Source organism: Sus scrofa, chromosome 1, assembly GCF_000003025.6.
Source record: "Sus scrofa isolate TJ Tabasco breed Duroc chromosome 1, Sscrofa11.1, whole genome shotgun sequence".
Classification (NCBI taxonomy): Eukaryota; Metazoa; Chordata; class Mammalia; order Artiodactyla; family Suidae; genus Sus; species Sus scrofa.
In genome coordinates this window covers 14,078,276-14,098,461 of record NC_010443.5, presented here as the reverse complement: position 1 = coordinate 14,098,461, position 20,186 = coordinate 14,078,276, and the positions used below count along the sequence as shown (strand labels likewise).

At 42.1% G+C, this 20,186-nt stretch overlaps 1 protein-coding gene across 1 annotated transcript in view; it reads right to left on the bottom strand.

Moving 5' to 3' along the window:
* The window catches only part of SYNE1 (spectrin repeat containing nuclear envelope protein 1), a 486,068-nt gene that overhangs the window by 103,250 nt on the left and 362,632 nt on the right, over positions 1-20,186 (bottom strand). The window contains 11 exon segments of the mRNA XM_021084410.1: positions 3,004-3,159; positions 3,864-4,040; positions 5,105-5,254; positions 6,499-6,681; positions 7,064-7,196; positions 8,156-8,352; positions 9,236-9,367; positions 11,085-11,258; positions 14,376-14,576; positions 16,105-16,224; positions 19,220-19,321. Coding sequence (XP_020940069.1) covers positions 3,004-3,159; positions 3,864-4,040; positions 5,105-5,254; positions 6,499-6,681; positions 7,064-7,196; positions 8,156-8,352; positions 9,236-9,367; positions 11,085-11,258; positions 14,376-14,576; positions 16,105-16,224; positions 19,220-19,321 — 1,725 coding nt within the window.

Below are 20,186 nucleotides of genomic sequence, written 5' to 3'. Positions count from 1 at the left end.
AGAGAAGGAAGAAAAAAAGGCAAGGGAAAGTTAAATTAAGCTATTATTTCAGTCTTTTAATAGTCAAGTTTAGCACAATAATGTAACAAGAAGGCACTAAAGTTGCTAATGTTAATGCCTAAATGATCGTTTAACTTTAATGAAAACATTTTAACTTAGGAAGTCATCCTTTGAGGTAAAATTCTGAAATTCTGGCTTCCTTATACATTTTAGAATCGATAGGAGTTCCCATCATGGCGCAGTGGTTAACGAATCTGACCAGGAACCATGAGGTTGTGGGTTCGATCCCTGCCCTTGCTCAGTGGGTTAAGGATCCAGCATTGCCATGAGCTGTGGTGTAAGTTGCAGACATGGCTCAGATCCCGCGTTGCTGTGGCTCTGGCGTTGGCCAAGTCGCTACAGCTCCGATTAGACCCCTAGCCTGAGAACCTCCATATGCCGAAGAAGCAGCCCTAGAAAAGGCAAAAAGACAAAAAAAAAAAAAAAAAAAAAAGAATCGATAGCCTAAATTAGAAATACTGCTGACCCCCAGAGAACTGGAAAGCAATCAGAGTAGTTGATGCATGTTTTTGGGCTTCATCTTTTACATATCCATCTTCTGACGTGAAGCTTTTTTTTTTTTTTTAATTTGAAGGTATTTCTCTGTGTGATAGTTTTCTTTGCCATTCTTATGCACCCTAGAAATTGTGATCCATTAGCTTGTCAGCCCAGCACAAGAGCACCTGCTCTTCCTTTTCTGAACCAAAAGGCTTTGACTGAGAGCTTAAATACATCTGTCTTTACACATGCCCCCAAAAGGAAAAACAAAAAACGCTGGTTGGAAGGAAGATCCTTATCAATGGCCTTTCTTTTTGAAAGCTAAAATATAAAAACAGGATTTGTGGAAAGGAGCATTTCTTTAGAATCGCTTCACAGCTACGTCTTCAATTGTTCTTAAGAAATACTACAGCGAATCATCACAGCTAATCTGTAACACATTACAAAGGACTGAATTATTTTTTTTTAAATTACAGAACTAACTGTAAGAGCTTACATTTCTTCTTCATAAATAAGAATACGTGAGGAAATACCAAGTAGTCCTAAGTCACTGGGAAGCATTTAGAGGATGCTTGCACCACCTGGACCAAGATCCTTAGCATTAGCAGTAGAACAAGCAGGTGCAGCCGAGCCTCCCTGATGGGACACGGTAGGAAGTAATACTGTCCCCTGTGAAGTACTGGCTCACTGGAGTTGAACCAGAATCCAATCAAGCCTCTAGTGCTAACTTCCATTTACAGGAAATACAGGGAAAATAAGAGCATCTTGAAGAAGTAAACAGGCTAATCCTGAACCTTAAGCCAGTCTACTGATTCTGCAACAAGGTAAAAGTATTAAAAAAATATTAAAGAGACTCAAGAGATCTACTGTGCAAATGTAGGAATGAATGCCCTTGTATCTTAAATAAATTAATGGAAAAAAAAGAATAGAAAAAAATTTTTTATGGCCATGGCCACAGCTGTGGCATATGGAAGTTCCCAGGCCAGGGACCGAATTGGAACTGCAGCTGTGACCTACACAGCACCTTGTAGCAACACTGGATCCTTTTAACACACTGCACTGGGCCAGAGATTGAATCTGCATCTCCATGGCGACCCAAGCCACTGCAGTCAGATTCTTAATCCACTGTGCCACAGTGGGAACTAGAGGATACTTTAAAGACAGCTGAGGACCGCCTCACACTGGTCAGAATGGCCATCATTAAAGAGTCAACAAATAACAAATGCTGGAGAGGGTGTAGAGAAAAGGATACCCTCCTTCACTGTTGGTGGGAATATAAATTTGTATAAGCACTATAGAAAACAGTATGGAGGTACCTCAGAAAACTAAATATAGAATTACCATATGACCCAGCAATCTCACTCCTGGGCATCTATCCAGACAAAACCACAATTCAAAAAGATACATGCACCTCAATGTTCACTGCAGCACAATTCACAATAGCCAAGACATGGAAACAACCTAAATGTCCATGGACAGATGAATGGATTGAGAAGATGTATATATACACAATGGAATACTACTCTGCCATAAAAAAAGAACTGCAACATGGATGGAACTAGAGACTCTCATACTAAGTGAAGTAAGTCAGAAAGAGAAAAACAAATACCATATGATGTCACTTATATCTGGAATATAATAAATCCAAATGAATCTTTTTATAGAAAAGAAATAAACTCATAGACTTGGAGAACAGACTTGTGGTTGCCAAGGTGAAGGGGGAGGAAGTGGGATGGACTGGGAGTCTGGGGTTAGTAGATACAAACTATTGCATTTGGAGTGGATAAGCAATGAGATCTATTGTGTAACACAGGGAACTATATCTAGTCACTTGTGATAGAACACGATGGAAGATAATGTGAGAAAAAGAATGTATATAAATTTGTGTGTGTGTGTGACTGGGTCTCTTTGCTGTACAGCAGAAACTGACAGAACATTGTAAATCAAATATAATAGAAAAAATAAAAATCTTTAAAAAAATAAAGACAGTTGAGGAAATGGTGTTATGAGTTGGGCATTAAATAATATTAAGGGATTGGGGTAAATTTCTTGTGATAGCAAGACTATAGTTATACAAGAAGTCAATTTTTTAGAGATGTGTACTGCAGCATGCAGGAATAAAATCTCATGTCTGTGAATCACTAAAAAATCTTTATGAAGCAAAGAAATAATGTAGGCAAAGATGTCAAAATCTTGATAATTATTGAAACTGATGATCAGTATAGGGGGTTAGCAGCATTCTCTATGAAAGTGTTTGAAAACTCTCATAATTTCAAGCTTCTAAAAACAGGTGAAAAAACTTAATAGTTTAAAAAAAAACCCTCTATAAACTCACATAATCAGAAGAATTTGTTATCAAATGCAACATTCTCCAATACGGAGCTCTCCATTCTCAGGACCTGAAAATTCCTTCAGCATCGCCCTGAAACTGTGAAGCTGTGCCTGTCGGCCACCTGGACAAGTTACCTGGCAATCTTTCAACGAGTTCTGGACTGAAGCCTGATCTCCAATGCGATGTTGTTGTTTCAGTCTCTTTTCCTGGGTTTCAAACCAAGTCTTCATACATTGTACGTTATTTTCATACTCTGACCAAGATTCCAACAAGCCTTCCAACAGCTGAATCTGAACAAACATAACGAAATGAAATTTGCAATTTTATTTTAGAATCAAGTCACTGGCAGGTTACTATTTACTCCACACTACAAATTCTTACAATACGGTCCATTGTAAATAGGATTAAAAGTGAATGTTAAGGCGTTTCCGTTGTGGCTCAGTGGAAATGAATCTGAACAGTATCCATGAAGTCGCAAGTTCGATCCCTGGCCTTGATCTGTGGGTTAAGGATCTGGTGTTGCCATGAGCTATGGTGTAGGTCGCAGACGAGGCTCGGATCCCGTGTTGCTGTGGCTGTGGTGTAGGCCAGCATCTGTAGCCCCAATTCGACCCCTAGCCTGGGAACCCCCTATGCTGTGGGTGCAGCCCTAAAAAGACCAAAAAGGTGGGGGATGTTAAAAAGTGTGAGTCAATGATTATAATTAAACCAAGAACTTCAGTCGACTTGAAGCAAAGGAAAAAGAAATTGAGACGTCTTTCATAAACTAAAATAATACGAAATAGTCCAAGAGTAGAGGGGACACAGAGAAAATATTAACAGGACTGAAGAATGGTTAGAGTGACAGCCTTCAGTGTCACTTCAGTGGTGGTCTCTTCAGAAGAAGCGCTATGCCCAGGGCAGCTGTACTATCTGTGGGGTGGGTTTTCTTTACAAGAGAGCACCTGTCTTGGAGGTTTCACGAAATGCGGACAGCAGAGAACGCCCGGCTCACCTTCTCAGTTACTAGACCCTGCAGGATTTGCCAGCTTTTATTCATTGCCCCAAGTTGCTCAGCAAAATCGGTCTTATCGCTGCGTTTACTTTCCACGTCCTGACTGCTGATTTGGAGCACGGATTGGTTCACAAAATCAACTGTCAGCTGCTTACAGTTAATGTCGATCTTAAAACCCTAAAAACAGAAAGGAGAAAATAAGAAGAGAAGGTCATATGTCTAAATTTCTTACACTATACCAGGAGTTGGAAAGCCTTAAGTAACTTTAAGATTAATATGAACACATCTGGGGAGTTCCCTTGTGGCACAGAGGGTTAAGAGCTGGCCCTGTCTCTGAGGCAGCACAGGTTTGATCCCCTGATGAGTGCAGGGGGTTAAGAAGCTGCTGTTGCTGCAGCTGTGGCATAGGTCACAGCTGTGGCTCAGTTTCAATCCCTGGCCTGGGAACTTCCATATACCGTGGGTGTGGCCAAAAAAGAAAAATAACTATCACTTCCACGATTTAGTCCAAATGGCACAATCTGTGTGTATTAATATAACCTACTGTTTTCAGAAGTTGAAAAAAATATGTATATATATGAATCTACTGAACACAAATTAAATTGATACGTTTTGAATGTATAACATAGTGATTTGAACTTGTGAAAATTTGAATTTATATATATATCAAATATATATATTTTTTAGAGAGATGAAGTGGAATTGGACAAAATACATAATCCCACCATAAAATATTTATAAATCATAATATTTATTTTTATGATGCCTTAAAATGACACAAAATCTTATTCAAAATTATTCCTAATACTGGATAACTTTTCTGTGCCTATAACTAGGGAGGCAATTTTCTTACTACTGTCTGCCTATCTGGTCACTAGGTATGAAATATATATTTTAGGACCTGGTTTTTGTACTTTGAGGGTTTTTTTTTTTTTCTTTTTAGGGCTGCACATGTGGCATATGGAAGTTCCCAGGTTAGGGGTTGAATAGAGCTGCAGCTGCTGGCCTACACGACAGCCACGGCAATGCGGGATCTGAGCCTTGTCTGCAACCCACACCACAGCCCATGGCAACACCAGATTCCTAATGCACTGAGCAAGGCCAGGGATTGAACCTGAATCCTCATGGATACTAGCTGGAGTCTAACCCCCTGAGCCACAACAGGCATGTCTAAAATTTAAGTTTTTGAGTTCCTTCAAAAATAGTCCTGAAATATGAAAAGAAAAAAACAGTTCAATTACCTTATATTTCTGAAGGTATTCATGAATTGCCTTGTAACCGATGGAATTTTTTATATGCTCTTCATCTTTTTGGATAACATTTTCCATGAGAGAAATCCAAGCCATGACTTCAGAAATGGCGTGGCGAGAAGGCAGCTTGTCCATCTGGAGCTGCCCATGTCAGAGACAGAACAAGTCACAAGCGCTAAATGCAACCCCGATGTCTGTTAACCTAAAACCTTATTAATTCCTCTTAAAGTACCAGCAGAGATAACACTTCTTAATGACATTGTTGGATCCCAACCTCGTTAGAAGCTTGAAATTAAGCATCAGGCAAACACTGAACAATAATAGTCCTCTTGTGTTCACTCGACATTGAATACTAGAAAAATTGCATAAACACTACCTAATTAATCAAAACACCAGCAAGAAGAAAATATTATTCTTATTTTATAGCTAGTTTTATGAGTATTCGAAAAAAACTTAACTACAAAACATTCAACAGATGTATTTTATTAATTGTCTTGTAAAAGCTCTGTGTATTATGACCCAGGAATGTAAAAAGACGGAAGAAAAATACCACCGCACTGCAAACTATCATTTTCGAGATTTTTGGCGCTCTGATATTTATTCCATGGTGTATAGCCAACTTCCTCAGTCTTTCACTAAAATATACTTAGAATCCTGAATCTTCCTGAATATATTATATATTTCTGCAAACACGTATAATGATGAGGAAGAACAAAAGTCACCATTTAAAATATTTATGGACTTCCACGTGGTGCAGGAAAATACAGAACCTAATATGAGATGTTTTCTGCCCTCCAGAAATATACAGCTGCTGATGAGAAGGACTAAGACATTTACATGAAACCCCTCTATCACACCTTGTACATAGTGAGAAATGCCCAAGAGAAATAAAGACAAAATTTCTGGGAGCTCAGGGGAGAGAAGCATGTTTCCAGAAGAGAGAACTACTTACTTCTCTCTTCCGTTACTTCCCTTGACTTGTTGAATGCCGGCTCTATTGTCAGTAAGATGATAGGTCTTGGACACGTATTATTGGTAAATCGTCTTAACTACTCACTTCATGAGAGAGGTCTAGTTACCCACATTTTATTTATGAGGAAACAAAGAATGGAAACAGGACAGGCAAGGCATCTGAAACACACACACACACACACACACACACACACACACACACACACACACACACAGAGTAACCCTCAGAAGAGGGAATTTGTAGACATGGTGTTTATAGAGCCCTTCACTCTTAGCGTGCAACACAAGAAGAGAGAAAAAATGTTCAAGACGAAGCTGCTTTAACTTTGTGAGCAAAAGCTGATTAAGGTACTTCTCAATCTCATACCGCTTACATCAATTATGACCGATTCAAGCGGCGATTACTCGTGTACCTGGTGGAGCTTTTCCTGTACGGCTGGGATATTGGTCAGCAGGCCATTCCACTGGCTATCGATGTGTGACAGCTCGGAGCGCAGGGCAGCTGTGTCCACTTTCTTTAATCGAAGGAGCTGATTTCCAGTGCTCAGAACAGATGATTTCAGGGTGGATTTGGCATCTACCTCTTTGGAAAACTCCTAAAAGAAGGAGCAATGTTCAAATCAGGATTAAGGAGCCAGACCTTTCATTTCAGGAAAGAGATATTATAGAAAGAGTTTTCCTTTACATCTTGAAGGGGAGTGCTGGTATGGACACTCTGGAGGAAAACAAAAGCCATGCCCCCTTGGCCTGAATGCGAGCCAACATTACTTAAAAACTACTTTGAAAAGGCAATGCCGAGCTCTCGTATTTTGCATAATTATTCAATGCACAGAGTTAACACTGCCAAATTCTCCACAGCTTGACTTATCAGGTACATCCATCGAAAGCTGACTTCCTTTTCACTGGTTTAAATCGGGCCTCGCCTAAAGGCCCCCCCAAAATAACATCGAATCAGATGCTTTAGATTCTTGAGCTCACCAGAAAAGCGTTCAGATGATCACGGACCATTTCCAGTTCTTGCGGGACTGTCACAGACTGCTGAGTCCAAAATTCCAGCCTGTCTTTTGCAGACTGTAACCAGTGGATTAGATCTGAAGATTCCCTTTGATATCTATAAGGATAGAAATAAGCCTATTAAGCCAACATCCAATCCCTACCCCGTGCTAACCCATGTTATTCCCCAATGCCAATTTTAAAAGGAGACAGGACAGATTTAGGAGAATAATGCCCTGGAGTGACACTCTCAGATTCCCTTCCCTTACTGTTCATACCGTAAGTCAGTCTCTCTGACTTTCAGCTTTCCTACCTCGAAGGTAAAAATAAAAAAATGTCTTCCTCCTACTCCTTCATATTGAGGCGATTCAGAAAACATTGGATGGTTGTTGTGAAAAGTTCTTCCAAATAAGGGCGGCATAAAAATACAGGATTTCATTCTGTAAAAAACCATCCACTGCTCTCGAATACCTCCCAGTGTGCTAGAAACTCCCTTCTCAAAACACACTTTCTCTTTCTTTCCTTCGAAGGTTTTACTCTGACCATCCATGTACAGTTAGGAGGCTGCAGGGATGCCGGCTCAAAGGTAAGATGTACTGGAGTTCCTGTCACGGCTCAGCGGAGACCCATCTGACCAGCATCCATGAGGACACAGGTTTGATCCCTGGCGGCCTCGCTCAGTGGGTTAAGGATCCGGTGTTGCCGTGAGCTGTGGTGTAGGTCACAGATGCAGCTTGGATCTGTCATTGCTGTGGCTGTGGCATAGGCCAGCAGCTGTAGCTCCAATTCAACCCCTAGCTTGGGAACCTCCATATGCTCCAGGGGTGGCCCTAAAATGACAAAAAAAAAAAAAAAAGTAAGATGTTCTACATAGCGTCTGCCTCCTCTACCCACTTTTAAATACATGTTTACACCATTGGACAAGAAGCCAGTTAGAAACTTTGTGCTTGCCTTTATTTGCCAAACTTTGTGATGAGTTCCTAGAGGGACCACATTTTTTTCGACTGAGGCACCCATGAGCCTCATAACTACTCTGTAGGATGAATTCAAATATTTGCAAAATAGTCACTGCATTACCTGGTCCAGTGTTTCAGTATTGTTTCCAGTCTGTGAAGTTCCTTGGCCACCTTGTTGGTATCATTTAACCAGTGTTCTCCAAGCTGATTGAGCTGACTTTCTAGATCTGAGCAGCTAACAGACATGAGAAGTCTTTTGCCATCATCTAGGACCTGATATAACTTGGGCTGATATTCGTTAAGGCTGGATTTCAAGTGCTGAAATGATTTAAAAGACTCGGTCAAAAGTTTAGCTAATGCACCTTTTCTCCTTCAAGACGGTAACTTCTCCGCCATGTTCCTATTACCCATTAGTCAAATTTCAACTATTGACATCCAAGTTACATTGGAAACTTCGAGATGTTTCATCTATACCTAGCTATGGATTTTTTTTATAGTAACTTGAAGTGCACTTAAAACTGTCAAAGCATTATTATTTCAAGAATAGTGTGACACCCACGGTGTTCCATTGTGGTGCAATGGAAACGAATCTGACTAGTAACCATGAGGTTGCGGGTTCCCTGGCCTCACTCCGTGGGCTAAGATCCAGCATTGCCATGAGCTGTGGTGTAGGTCGAAGACGAGGCCTGATCCTGCTTTGCTGTGTCTGTGGTATAGGTCCAAAGCTGTAGCTCTGATTCAACCCCTAGCCTAGGAACCTCCATGTGTCATAGGTGTGGCCCTAAAAAGCAAAAAAAAAAAAAGACAAGTGTGACACCAGCATAAACTCCAAAAAAAAGCTTGATGGAGGTTGAATTTTCAAAATTATGCATGAGAAAAAGGGCTTTTTAACGCGCAATTATAAAACAACAAACTAATTATTTCAAGATAGTGTGACTTCAGCAAAAAACAATAAAAAATGCTTAGAGGAGGCTGAATTTTCAAAAGGGGCTCTCATTAAAAAAAAAAAGACCTTTTTTATGTTCTATTACGAAACAGACACTTAAAATCTTTTTTCAATAATGTCAATAGCTTGAAACTAAAGTAAAAGGACCAATAAAATATTTGATTGCAAGTTTGCTTAGGTCCCGTTAAAACTCCGGGAAAGCTTCAAGAGGAAATGTGGCAGCTTCTTACACCAAGATACCATTTGGATGCTGACCTGGTAAAGTGTTATCCGGTCGATGAGCCTGTCCTCACTCTCCTCCACCAGGCCCACGCTTGGGATGCTGCTCTCCACCATCTCCAGCTGCCTGCGGAGCTCCCGGTGGTCCTGATCCAGATGGGACCATGTCTGGAAACACAACACCAGTCTGTGAGCTCAACAGCTGCATTAAGGAACCAGCATTCCTCTTTTGTGCAAATACCTACCAGATAGAGTTTCTTTAAAGACGTGCAGGGGAGGAGAGGTCTGCATTGAGGGTTTGCTTTGGGAAGCCAGAGATGGCTTTGAAACAAATAATCAGATGGTGACCCTGAAAAGCATGATGAACGGGCTTTCAGACCTGCCACTAACTAGCTGTCTGACATGGGCAAGTTACTGCATGTCTCTGAACTGCGTTTTATTTTTAAAAATTTATTCTTTTAGAGTAAAGCGGAGTTGATGTACAGTGGTGTGCCTATTTCTCCTGTACAGCCAAGTGACCCAGTCACACACACATATATATTCTTTCTTTTTCTTTTATGATAATCCATCATGGTCTGTCCCGAGGGATTGGGTTTAGTTTCCTGTGAGGTCCAGTAGGAACTCATGGCTTATCCATTCTCAATGTAATAGTTGGTTATCTAGTAACCCCAAACTCCCAGTCCATCCCACTCCCTCTCCCTGCACCTCAAGATAATAACAATTATCTTGTCCACTCTGAGGATGAAATGAAATAACGTATGTAGCACATTGGCTCTTCACAGTTTCAGCCTTTGCTGCAGTGATGATGAAACACATGCCTTAAGCAAAGCAGATGGGTGTGTTCACTTCCCAGAGGAGAGGAAGTGAATTCGGTGATCAGATCATACTTGGTGAAGACCGAAAGACTAAGGCAGACAGAGAAAGGCAAACATCATGCCATCATTTATATGTGGAATCTAAACAAAAAAGATACAAGTGCACTTATTTGCAAAACCGAAACAGACTCACAGACTTCGAAAGCAAACTGTGGTTACCAAAAGGGAAAGGCGGTGGGGTCGGGATGGACTGGGGGTTAGGGATTGGTATGTGCCAACTATTACATACGGAATGGACGGTCAATGGGAACCTGCAGTATAGCACAGGAACTCTAATTAATACTCCCTGATAACCTACACGGGAAAAGACGCTGAAAGAGAATGGATGCGTGGACATATATACTTGAACCGCTTTGCGATACAGCAGAAATTAACAAACCTCGTAAATCAACTACATTTCAATAAAACGTTTTAAAATGGGAAAACAAACAAACAAACAAAAAACACAGGTCTGGCGGTTAGGATTTGATGCTTTCACCACTGGGTCTGGAGGTTTAATCCCTGGTCTGGAAAGTGAGATTTCACATCAAGCTGCTACTACAGTGGCCAACCCCTACCACCACTGCCACAAAATCCTACACCGACATTTAAGAAACAACAATATGTGGTATAGACATTCTCCTAAGGAGAAATCCCCAATCACTTATTCTTAAATTATGATTTTTATTTAAAATTAAAAAACCCTGTTTTAAAATCATGTGAGGTCTTTTTCAATCATTTATAGCAAAGATCAGCAGTATTTCAGTCCGACTCGTAAGACCCCCAAATGTTGTCACGCTCAATCTGAAATTAAGTTTTACGCAGCGGAACTCACAGAAAGGCACAGCCTCTATCTCAGAGTAAAGAGGCCGTGCCAGAGGCACAAGGCCACCCACCGGATGCTGAGTCTGGGAGACCTCCAGGGCCCGAGAGGCAACCTGCGGGACCGAACACCCCCCTCCTGAAGCGTCTGCTTGGCTGTGGGGAGTGTGCTGGACGGGGGAGGGGAGAGGCGGCCTCCAGAGTCTCACCTCTAGAATGTACTCCAACTCCACGCCCCGCTTGTGAGCCCTCTTGAGCACCGCTGAAGCCTGCGCCATCAGCTCTGTGTGGTTCTGAGTTTCCTGCAGGACTGCGAAGCTGATTATCTTCCTGAAGAGTGTTTCGGTCAAGATCATATGAGACTCCAGGCCCTGAAAGTATTCCTGCAATTTTTCAGAGAAAGAGGTGGGCAACTCATCCGTACACTACCTTGAGATAAAAACTGCTTTGGATGGGAGTTCCCATCGTGGTGCAGTGGTTAACGAATCCGACGAGGAACCATGAGGTTGAGGGTTCGATCCCTGGCCTTGCTCAGTGGGTTAAGGATCTGGCATTGCCGTGAGCTGTGGTGTAGGTTGCAGACATGGCTCGGATCCCGTGTTGCTGTGGCTCTGGCGTAGGCCCGTGGTTACAGCTCCCATTCGACCCCTAGCTTGGGAACCTCCATATGCCGCAGGAGCAGCCCTAGAAAAGGCAAAAAGACAAAAAAAAAAGAAAAAACAAAACAAAAAAACAAACAAACAAACAACTGCTCTGGACACCGAAGCTGATGGAACGCAGCTCCTCTCTGAGCAATGCTGGTCCTCCCCGTCCGGCCTCTGCCTCAGCGCGTCCTCAGAGACTCCAGTGTCCTAGTTGGCCTCTCTTCGCCCCCCACTCAGAGCACCTGCCCCCTGCCCTGCTGCAGACGTTCTGTCCCCAACACAGAGCCCTTCCCGTGGGACCAGCTGTGAGCAAACTCCGCCGAACTCTCAAGCCCTCATCCCCGCGCCATCTGGAGGGACCCTCACTCTCTCGGCCACCCAGACTCGCCTCCCTGCTCCTCGGACACATTAGTGTCCATTCTCTCTTCCTCAGTGCTTCTCCCCGGGCTGCCCGATCCTGACTCCTTCACCACTTTTCTTCCTCCGCCACTGGGCCTGAGCTCTACACTCTTTGAATTCCCAGAGCTTTCGCTGTGTTGAACCCTCACTGCCCAGAACAACTTCACATACACTGAATGACACTACATATTTGTAAATTTCCCTCATAATATACTTAGCAGAATTTCCCTCATAATATACCCAGCAGAAACGTAGGCCTTGCACAGCGCTATGAATGCATTTTGTCTATTTTATTTTTTTTAAGGACCCTACCTACTGAATACGGCATATGGAAGTTCGCAGGCTAGGGGTCCAATCGGAGCTGCAGCTGCCGGCCTACATCACAGCCACTGCCACATCAGATCCTTAACCCACGGAGCGAGGATGGGGATTGAACTGGAGTCCTCTTAGATACTAGTCGGGTTCATTACTGCTGAGGTATGTCAGGAACTCCACGAATGTGTTTTTTTATTTTTTTGTCTTTTTAGGGCTGCACCGGAGGCACATGGAGGTTCCCAGCCTAGGAGTCTAATCTGAGCTGCATCTGTGACCTACACCACAGCCACAGCAACGCGGGATCCTTAACCCCCTGAGCAAGGCCAGGGATGGAACGCGCATCCTCATGGATACTAGTCAGTTTCTTAACCCATTGAGCCACAATGGGGAACTCCACGAATGTGTTTTGAAATGTTACTTTTTATATATAAGGGGTCCCAGAGGATGGGGAGAGGGTTACCCCATTTCCTGTTCCCAGCACCACGGATGAAACGAAAGGACCAGGAATTGATAAGATCAGCCAACACTGAGTGTGTACTGTGTGCCAAACACTCTATAAACACTTCAGTGACCAACTCACTAAATGCCTATAACAACTCGGCGAGGCTAGGTACTTTTATTCCCCATTTTACAGCCTCTGAGCCCCAGTCTAATGTCACACGCCCAAGGTCACGCAGCGCTCTCCCTCAGAAAATGGCCTGGTCGATAGGCGCTAGACTCATTATTTTTAACTGACAATTATTATATCAGAGAATCTTAAATTTGGAGGAGAACTGGGAGGTCACTTAGCCCAACATTCACAGAAAGCTGATATTCCTTTTCCAACCCCGTCTCCAGCGGGCGGCCTTGGAGGGCCTTCTCTTGGCCAGAAGGGCCGTTGTCAAGCACTCCTCATCTATTGGGCTTTATTTCTCTGTTATTTATACTCATTGATCCCAGGTTCCCCTCTGGAATAACTCAGGATGATATTTTATTGCTATGGTCAAAGATTTGAGAAAAGCCAGCTGTGAACTTTAAAGCAGTGTTTTCAAAGCCAAATGATAAGCCTTTAATAAATCACAATGTTTTGGACCAAAACCTCTGGGAAAAATAGCATGAAGTAAAATTTTCTCCCTCCTCCTCCCCAAAAATCTACCTTTATAAGCCATCGGAGAGCTACATGATGGGAGAATAATTAACCATCTATAATCCAAGGGAACTTTTAAAGTTTCCCTATATGAAATTTCCACTCTCAGGGCAGTTGAGTCTCTGCACTGGCAAATCTGCTCTTTTTGGAATGATGGCTAATAATGCCAGAGTTATTTATGTGTGTGCATTAAATCGGCATTCCTTTACCAAGGCGCAGTGTCTAACCTGAACTTAGTGACGGCAAACATGGATGGAACAATCTCAGGCCAACCAAGTTCGGTTATGTAGTAAAAGCACTTGTTGTCCCCAGGAAGAAACTCCTGAAGCTCACGGCAACCAGAGAGGAGCCTGTGCTTAAGAGCCAGAAGAGCTGGAAGATGCACGTAACAGACATAAACCCCATCCAGAGCTGAGTGCACAGCTCCACGTTCGCAGAGCAGAGCAGGGAGTTCTTGGTCGGGACAAGAGAGAGCAGAGAGAACACCTAGGACCAGAGGGACAAACGAGGGACACAAAGGGGAAGAGCAAAGACCGAAGCTGGGCTCCTTTGAAGAGAGTCCCTGGGTTGCCCATCGGTGTCAGTTTATGAAGGGAGAAAGCCTGGTTAATACTGATTGTGACAATTCCTGCTAAGATTGGTATTTTCTGTTAACTTCCAAAATTATATGAATATATCCTCTAGGAGTTCCTTGGTAGCCTAGCAGTTAAGGATTCAGCATTACCACTGCTATGGTGCAGGTTCGATCCCTAGCTTAGGAACTTCCACATGCCGTGGGTGCAACCAAGAAATAAATACATAAATAATGGTAAAAAAAATATATCCTTTATAATTTTTCTGTGCTGTTGAATGCCAGTGGGTTTGAATACACATATGTGGACCACTTTAAAGAGGAATTTATCCAAGTAGAAACTCATGAAAGATTGATGATATTAGATCTTACTAAATCTATTAGTGAGTGAGCATATGTTTCCAAAACTATATTTTCTTTCTCTCTCTCTTTTTTTTTTTCTTACCTTATGTTTGTCAAGTAGTTGTTGGATTTCCTCCTTGGAAGAGACGATAATCTTCTGGTCTCCTGCCATCTTCTCTTGTCCAGTTTCTAGCAGGTCAGCCAGATCTTGTAGGGCCCTTTCATACTGACTCTTGAGCGCAAGATTTTGGTTCAGTCCACTCCGCCGCGAGCCAATGGTCACCATCAGCTCATCATACATGTCCTAAGAAGCAGACAGTGATATCCTCAAATTTACTTCTACATGAGGTATGTTTGACACTGTCCCTTCTGGATGTCAGTAGTTTATGGGGCATTAAAATGCTGACAAGTGGTTGAGGGAAATGTCACAGAAAATGTAGTTCTAATTTTTATAAGGCTCTCAAGTTTTATAATTTTAGAGTAAGTCTGAATAGAGTATCCTCAACGTTTTGTCGGCTAAGTGATAATCAGATTTGGGACCATTCCTCAAAGAAAGAGCTACAGAAACAGGAGTTCGATGGGAGCAGAAAGACTTTAAAACTTAAAAAGGCAGTGTTTTTGCTAAATGTGGTGGAGTAAATAAATAACTATTTAAGTTGGAAAGACATTTTAGTGGGTGACGATACACCAAATACAAAATTTATTTGTGCCATATGGGCCTGATTAATGTATCATATTAAGGTTGAGCAGGTCCAAATGGCCCAATCTGGAAAAATTCAACTTTAATGCCTATTTACAGCGATGACGCCTGACTCTTCCACCTGACATTTAAGTTCTGTCGGAAAACTGTCTAAAGAGGACAGAGTGGGGGCAGGGGCCTCATGACATTATGAAATGTGAGATAATGGGGTGAGACAGTTGAAATAAAAAATGGTCTTTTAAAAATAGGAGGTATTTTATTTTCTCAAAAGAAAGAGCTTGTGACCCTGCACTGGACTCAAGAGTTCTATAATAAGACGTGCAAAGATAGCTTAACATGCACTTTTTTTCCCCTTAATATCATTACACTGTGTTGCCTATGAGATGCTACACTTTGCTGAGTTACTCTCCCGGTATCTTCTTACCATCCTGATATCAGATTCTTGCCTAGGTGCCAGATTGAGAAAACATTCATCCAAAGTGTTACTCTCTACCCTAAAAGATGCCAGGAGGTCTGTTTAGAATCTGGCTACCTTCCAGTTTCATTCCTTTGTTGTTCTGGAATGGAAACAATGTCTCTTTTCCATTCAAACAGGTATGAAATATAAACTGTAATACTGAACACTGGAGAAAAGACACTTTCTAAAAAGCCTGATCTTAAGTATTTTTTCCCTAAAACAGTTTTGGGGGAGTATAGCACAATGCAAGGCAGAGAGCCTTTTTTAAACCTATCTAGGTAGGATCACCAACGATTGCATTTTCTAGAGTAGAATACAATATGTTGCAACTAAACTATACTGTAATGCTTTGCCCCTGGAATAATAACAGTGTCAGAAAATCTTAGCATATTAAGAAATTACAAGAAAAAACTTAAATATCTGACACAAGGATTCTCCAGCAAAGAGCCCACCCAGATCACCCTTCAGGAAATCTCAAAACATGTCAACTTATTCCATTGTCCTAGATGTGGTAAAGGTTTCAGAAAATGTTCTAAAAGTTACTTTGAAGAGTGATGAGGGCCTGAAAGAAATGAATTTTATAAAAGAGAAAACACGCAAAAAATTACAGCAACTAATCTTTTTTTTTCTTGACTTCAAGTTAGGATATACTGTGGAAGCTGAGGGCCATTGTACCTGGAGTTTGGAGAGTTCTTGCACAGAAGGCTGCTCAATCTGCAACTTGTCACCACGCCTTTTTAGTTCAGTGATTCCGGCATCCAACTCCTTCAGCCCATCTTCAGCCTGCTGTATTGCCTATATAAGATTTATGTCATTTCATTAAAAAGCCCATAAACAATTTTCCACGCAAAATATGACTATTGCGTCTTCCCCGAGCCCATCAAGAACATTTCCCATGCAATATAAAATCTCTGGACCCTATTTTACAGAATACAGAAGAAGGCCTCTGATTGTACTAAACCAGATATTTTAAAGATAAAGAGACAGGAGAGGCTTAGCGTGGCTTCCTTGAACCACTAAGGAAAATTTGTGAATAATGACCCGAAAAAGAAGCGTGATTTTGGAACACAGCTAGAAAAAAGTATTTGGCTGAGATTTTCCAGGGGATCATGTTCTGGTTTCTGAAATGCAGTTTTGAGCATCCTTAGAGAGAGAGAGAGAGAGGGTTGGAGAGGCAGGAGGAAATTCTGCTACGGTCTGGTCAGGGAGAGCTTCCTTGTTATCAAATGGAACGGCGAGTAACCCAGTCTGAAAGTGACAGCTACTGTTGACCTTGGTCTTCCCACGTGAGGTCTGTGGAAGCAGGACAAGACCCCAAGCTGGCCTTCTAGGAGCTTACGCTGTGGTTAGGAAGCCGGGGTAAAGAGAAGAAAACCAAACAAGGCTAAATACGATTCTGTACTAAACCCGCTGCAGCTCATCCCTGTGAGAGGACTTTGGAGCAGAGAGTCAGCAGTGAATCCTTGGGCAGTGCAAGGAGGCTCTTGGAAGACAAGTAACCTCAGCTGCCCTTGAAGGATGAAAAGAACACAGACTCCAGACGGCAGATGGAACACATGTGTCTTATTTTCTCTTTCGCGAGTCCCCGCTACAACCAGAGCCAATATTTTGTTTGCTTGTTTTCGGGTATGTTTCCCCTGCCCCATAAATCTACAAGGGCAAGGAAACAGGAAAGAAGATAATACCAACAAAATTTTGCCAGCTCAAAATCCAAAGGCTACATGGCCATTGGCTTAGGAAAATCTGAGAAGGCAGAATCCAAAGCTCGCAGAGGTTCTTTACCACCAGATTGCAGCGACAGGGGCTGATGGGGCTCTGGGCAAGGCGGGATGGGATGCTAACGGGGAGGGAGGGCTGTGGGGGAAGGCTGCTTAAAGAGCAGCTCGGTTCCCCAGATCTCTCGCCTTATTCCACGCTGGCTCCTTCCTTCCTTGGTGAAAGACTGAAAATACATTTTTTTTCTTTTCTTTTTTTTTTTTTTGCTCTTTAGGGCCGCACTTGCAGCATACAGAAGTTCCCAGGAGAGGGGTCAAATCAGAGCTGTAGCTGCTGGCCTACGACACAGCCACAGCAACATCAGATCTGAGCTGTGTCTGTGACCTACGCCACGGCTCATGGCAACGATGGATTCTTAACCCACAGAGCAGGGCCAGGAATCGAACCTGCATCCTCATGGATCCTAGTCGGGTTATTACTGCTGAGCTACAACAGGACCTCCCTGAAAGTTCATTTTCTGGAGAAGGTAAAATAGCCTCTGGGCAGAGAGGCACCAGAGACAGTTGTGGGCGTGAGTCCTCCACTGAAAACCAGGGGACAAAGTTACTGAGTGCCCATTAAATGCTGAATGTGGAGCCCCCACACCCTCTAGAGGGCTGAAGTCATGTATCTACTCTCCAGACAGAGGGCAAGGGTGTGGGAGAACATGGAAAGACCAATAGGAAAGACCTAAAATGCCTGGCACAAGGATTGTCCAACAAAGAGCCCACACAGATCATTTTTCAATAAATCTCAAAATTCTTGAGCCCCATCCATTCACGAAGTTCCCTTTCAGCTGTTTAGTCCCCCAACCTAAATGCGAATAGACAACAAAGCATGTTCAGATATCTGAGAAGGACAAAGACCAAAATAAGCAAACAAATAAAAGCAACCTGGAGGATAACAGATTATACAAGAAAAACAAACAACCCCCTCACCCCTCCCAAAAAAATCCCTTCATTCCCCCAAATCATTAATATACCCAGAGAGGTTAGGAAAGGTAATACATCTAATTTAAAAAGAACAGACTACCCCAAAACCAGATCAAACCAGATCATTCAGAGAACCAAAAAGAGCTCTGGGAAGATGAAACACATGAAAGCAGAAAGGCAAAAGTCAAAAGAAAAGTTTGGGAGTTGAAATTGAGGAAGTCTCCAGAAAGTGAAGCAAAAAAACACAGAGAGAAATGTCTCTTGATCAGAAAATCAGAGGACTGGACCAGAATATCCAAGAGCTGCCTAAAAGGAGTTTCAGAAAAGGAGACAGATAAAACAGAGGGCTGAAAAAATATTTAAAATAAATCTCAGAAACATTTCCAGAATGGAAAGATGAGAGCAGCCAGATCTCAAGAGCCCACTGAGCTCCCAGCCCAGTGGATAAAACAGACTCCCCCATAGGACCATTCCTGTGAAATTTCAAAACACTGGGGGCTTTTGGGAGTTAGCAGACTTTGAGATTCCTCAAGCCAATGCTGGAAGCTAGAAAACAATGGAGGGAAAAGCCTCAAAACTCTTTATAAAGAACTGACCAAGAATTCTAGAAAGAGCCAAGCTATCAATAAAGTGTGAGCATAGTACAAGAAAACCTTCAGACATGCAAAACAGTGAATTTATCTAGCATGCATCCTTTCTTAGGAAGGGTGTGCACTCATAAAACAAGGAAGCAATGCAGAAAAGAAGACTTGGGACCCAGGGAAGAGAAGACCCAACAGAAGGGAGAAATGAAGGAAATCTTCAGAACGGGAAGTAAAGGGAGAGCCCAGAATACAGCTGTGCAACAGGCTTATGGGGCAACAGGTCTGCTCCAGGTCAGAATGACACGACTCAGAAGATGAGTAAGTCCCCATGCTTTCTGCTACTATTACCTCTTTAACCCAAGGAGGGTAGGGATGGAATTAGTACTTTTTAAGCTACTTTCCATTTTTTCAAAGACATAACCTAGTTATTTATTTGTACCTGTGAAATTTACTTTAGTCATATATTGGTCAATACTACTCATTGCAGTTGCTTTACTGGAAAAAGGCAGCTATCAATACCTCTATTTGCTCTGCCACAGGTTGTTCAAAGACATTTGCCAGTTTCTGCAGAATGATGTACTTGTGGTCAGCCAGTGATGTAAACAGCACCTTCAGGTCATTCTAAGGAAGAGAGCAATGAAAGGCTTAACAGACGTAGCAGGAAATTGGAAGTTGTTGTACATACAATCTTAGAAATAATCTATAGGTGTAGGAATTTAATGCCCAGAAGAAACATTGTCCCATGGGAAAGGAAAAGGAATGGTAGCAAGTTACACAAGTGCTAAAAGGGACTTTTGAAGAATTTGTTAGACAAAGCATTTCCAACACGATACAAATGGAGACGAAGTGCAAATAAGAGGCGAGATTGGTCACCCTAGTCACCTTGTCATTTCTGTAGTGAATGAGCACATTTAAACGTCGCAGCGGAAATACCACACTCATCTTCTATCTAGTAAAACAAACTGCAGGTGTTATATTGATTTGGGGGAAATATTATTCTCAGGAATAATTATAATCCCTTTTTCCTTCTTCCTTCTCCTTCCCTCTCTTCCCATTTCCTTCTTTCGCCTATTTTCAAAGGATTTTTACAGCCTGTGAAAAGCCATCCTGAAGTTTAGAAAATAAATTTTATTCACAATGACAAAGGCATGCGAAGAGACAACATGAAGAGCTAATAAGCCTTTTGTTCATAAACATCACTCATTCAATGTCTAAACAGACTTATGATGAGTTAGCTCTGTAAAGAAAGGCGATAACGATCAGAATTTTGATACTCAATTCTAAAAGGAATAGTGAACTGGAACAAAATTCGAAGCATAAAATTTAATTTTTTTTTCCCTGAAATAGCAAATATGCGCTATTCCTTATGAGTTAGAAAAGTCTAACTAATAATGAGCTGGTTGCTCTTCATAGGCTGATCTGACTCAGCACATTCTCCTCACTGGGGGCTGATCACATACCCATGTATTCTCCAAGATGCAAAAAT